Source organism: Adiantum capillus-veneris, chromosome 13 (assembly GCF_014529385.1).
Source record: "Adiantum capillus-veneris isolate H3 chromosome 13, ASM1452938v2, whole genome shotgun sequence".
NCBI classification, from domain to species: Eukaryota; Viridiplantae; Streptophyta; class Polypodiopsida; order Polypodiales; family Pteridaceae; genus Adiantum; species Adiantum capillus-veneris.
The window spans coordinates 121454075-121458023 of NC_140943.1; the positions used below are offsets into that span (position 1 = coordinate 121454075).

At 42.8% G+C, this 3949-nt stretch overlaps 1 protein-coding gene across 1 annotated transcript; it reads right to left on the minus strand.

Moving 5' to 3' along the window:
- Positions 1 to 1497: 1497 nt before the first annotated feature.
- Positions 1498 to 2908, minus strand: LPPGAMMA (Phosphatidic acid phosphatase (PAP2) family protein). Its single transcript, XM_086527316.1, has 2 exons — positions 2769 to 2908; positions 1498 to 2484 (listed from the first exon to the last, which is right to left on the minus strand). Exon 2 carries the CDS (start codon positions 2459 to 2461, stop codon positions 1784 to 1786), a length of 678 nt encoding a protein of 225 aa, XP_086383442.1. The 5' UTR covers positions 2462 to 2484; positions 2769 to 2908; the 3' UTR covers positions 1498 to 1783.
- Positions 2909 to 3949: the final 1041 nt, after the last annotated feature.

Genomic DNA, 3949 nt, shown 5'->3' on the forward strand with positions numbered 1-3949 from the left:
ATGTGCCATTATTCAATCTGGCGACCACAATGCGATCCACAAACAGAGGAGAGCTACATGCCTATCACCATCAACCAATAACCGCAAAGTATAATCTGACAATCATTGCTTGGTAGACTAGCATTAACACCAACTTTAGATGCTGCTCTTCACGAAGATCCATTACAGCAGGCTGCAAGGCTCGAAAGAGAAAGGGCAGGGATTTTGATATGAAAAGGAGACTTGGAGGAGCAATGGAAGCCCAGACACCTTAGAACCAAAAATTCATCAATGGTACAACCTGTGGACATGCAAAAGGAGATAGAAAAAATCTACGAAGAGGAAGAGGCTCACATGCGAGGCGACTGGCCTAACCGCATTGTCCCCATCTTTGATAAGAGGCTGTGCAATGAAGGGGCTTACTCTCCATTTTGAATATATGTCATGTGTGATAAACTTTATATCACTGACACTCAAAACGTGAGTCTCTCTTGTATATGCCATTACCAGTGTCACCTAAACATGTAATGTTCAAGCTATTGCCATAGTTGCCCTATTACCATAATTGTCTCTGGGTTCATCGACTTGTTATAAACCTACAGCTGATTTATTGGAGATCTCTTCTAAAGCTAACGCTTCCAAGTGAAGAGAGACAAAAAAGAACCACACGCCTTGCAATCACAAATTGTCAAAGCCTCCATGGTAATTAACAGTCCTCGATTGAAAGACATTTGATCTCTATCCACCTTACGTGCCACGCCTGACTTCTCTTTTCATTATTCAGCATAAAAAGGGATGTCAAAAACAACAAAACCATTTGGCCCCGGAGTAACTGCATGGTGCTCTTGTGTACACTAGTTAAAGTCCATTCCATACACACAATCTTAGCATGACCACCCACTATTCCAATTTTTGTACCATTTCCAAGGGTTGCATACAATATATTACTACAAACAGCCTTCTCTAATCCAGTCCATTGAAAAGAGCAAAGCTATTTCCATGTTTGATAGCCTTACCAATCTCGTTTGTTCCCCATTCCATGTGACTATGAATGCAGACCAGAAAATTACTCAGCTAAGTCCTCTCGAACCCCAAAATTCACTAACATAGGTTGTGAACACTCAAAACTTCAACAGGCCAGCCTTGCAAAGGACCCACAAAACTTATATTCATTATCCTTAGAGATGAGATGGGGATGCCTCAGTTACCCAAGAGATGCAATCGACGATGGCTCAAGATTAGAAATGAATGTACCCCAAAAACTTGACCTGTTCAAGAGACCATCATATGACAAGCCAATACTTTCAAAACAACAACATCCAAACTCAGTGACAACCTCAAGGTGCACATTTTCTTCTTCTGCACATAACGTATGACAATCCCTCTTCGTGAAAGTCGACTGAAGAAATTACGCTCTCCATAATCATCATCATCATCGCATTAAAAAACATAAAGATAAATCAGATAGGCACCCCAAACAAGAACGACAGGCAGATAGGAATCTTCCAAACAAAATACAACTGTGGAATTTTTCATGATTTTTTAAGATTCCAAAGTACAAGCTCATAGTCTTGCCCAATTTACACAATCGAACCACAAAATGATAGTCCAGCATATTAAGCACGGGACCATCACCAACCATGGTCAAACATGTATGATGTGATCAACTGCCAAACAAATTATCGCCAATATAAAACATCATACAATCGCATCCTCAAGAGTTGCAATAAATCACAAATAGCAGTGACCATCAGTTTAAGAATGGCTTTAACCAATTCAATAATCCAGTAATATCATATCAAATTCAGTCCATTGAAGGCTTTGGCATCATCTTTGATTCTACCAACGTCCGAGCAGCTCTACAGTTTTCATACTCAAAATGTAACACATTTGGTATATGGGTACTGTCTTTGATGTAGAAGAACTTACAAATAGCCAGCTCTTCCAACACTGGAAACGTGTGAACAAGCACCACGTTCACGATCAGAAACCAAACCGACCCCAGCATAAGACCCAAAATACCTCCAGCAACGACTTGCGCTGGTGTGTGATAACCCAAGTATATCCTTGAGTACATCACAATAGCTGCAAAGGGCCATGAGATTGCCATTGTAAAGGCCTTGCCATACGATGTCGCAAATTGTAGACTACGTGCTGCCAGAAGAGTTAAGTAGATGGAAAAAAATGTCATGTAAACTGAATGGCTTGATGGCCAACCATGCGAATCACACATTTCAAGAGCTTCACAGGTAAATGGACGCGACTCTTTGACAGCCTTCTTTACAAACTCGCTGAAGAATTGCGCAACGAGGAGGCCGAGGGCAAAAAACATTGTTTGAAGCTCTCTTCGAAAAATGAAATGTGTCATGAAACCCCCAAGGCTAATGAAGACAGGGACGAGAGAAGCCCATGCAAAGAAGAGGCCGAGGGAGTCTTCCGCATGGTACCGGACATGGGTAAGGGTGACTGCCTTGAGCGGCATCGTCGAGTCAAGCTGGGCAAATCCTGTGAAATCAAATTGAAGTAAGCACTGGAATGTACAACCGTTGTGGCTCGAATCAAACTAAAGGAAGCCTGGTTTTCTACTTCAGAAAACAAGTATCGTCGTGATCAGCTCAAAACCGCAAATCCTCCTGTTTCCACAAACTCTGTGTTCTAAAATGGGGCTGTACAGAGCAGCTAGCAAAGGAAACACTCAGAATCTGATCTGAGCAATCCTAACTTAAGAGAAGGGCAGATCAGGAGGGCATGAGCCCTGCTGTGGAAAGGAGAAGGGCCTTCAGACGCACCTTGTCAACGCTATAGTCCAAGTGCGTTCCTTCCTCGATAGACAACAGAGCACCACGACTCTGCCTCTCTCTCTCTCTCTCTCTCTCTCTCTCTCTCCTACGACCCTAAAACTTCTGTTCTTTTTGTTTTGTAAAACAAACCTTTAGTGTTGTGTTGGGCTAGGGAGACTTTAGTTGTTTTCAGTGCATGAGCATGATGGAGATTTACTTTAAATGTTTTTTTTTCTTTTTGTTGCTTTCTCGACAACGTTTTCAAACCTTTATCAGGCCATAGTGATGTGTTCCTTTTTTGCTAATGAAAAAGGAAGGTTATTTATTAAAAAATACACAATTTTCTTATTGGTTGGAACAAGACAGAACATACTCATTACAAAAACATGTGAACAAAATATACCGATTACAAAGACAATTGAATTATGGAAACTTGTTTAATTGGAAGATTAATTTAATAGGCATTGGGCATGGTAGGAATGCTTTGCAAAAAACGTGGTCTTCGAGAGTCGCATAACATGAGGTGGCGTACTCATGGTTGTTCACCCTCTCTCGGCTGGAGGCATCGAGGCTACCAGCTGTTCACCTTTCATTTCCTTGGCGGTTTTCCTCGTGATTGGGCAAATTTGCACCACGTAGGGAGTCTAATGTCCTCGCACTCGCAGACCCTCACACACCATGCAACTGCACTGCACTGCATTGCGCTACACCCCTGGTGACGATGAATCGTGTGCTGCCTTCACATGAAATTTTGACAGGTTTGAGTCACGAGTGAGAGGGAGGACAAGTGGGAGTTGGGAGTTTCAAGGTGGCGAGATGGAGGGAGCGGATGGAGGTGGGGTTTAAAATTACCCCCCTCTCTCATAGATTGTTTGAGTGCACTAGGTACCGCAGTTCAGCTGGTATTGAGCACAGCCTTGTGTGGAGCGGGGTGTCCAACTTTTCAACATCGGCCGGTAGCAACTTGCAGCCATGTTGATTGGCAAGGCAGAGGGCCATCTCTCCATGGAAACAACAACGACTAAAACAATCTAGCATCAAAGTTCCTACCTTTGAGAGGCCGCTTAGAAAGCTTGCTTTACACAACGTATAGAGGTGACAAACAGTTTTAGACAGGGGGGATTAAAGAGATTTCATGGCACAGATGGAAACTCTAGGCAGGATTTGGCGCCCTTGTTAGGCTATTGCAA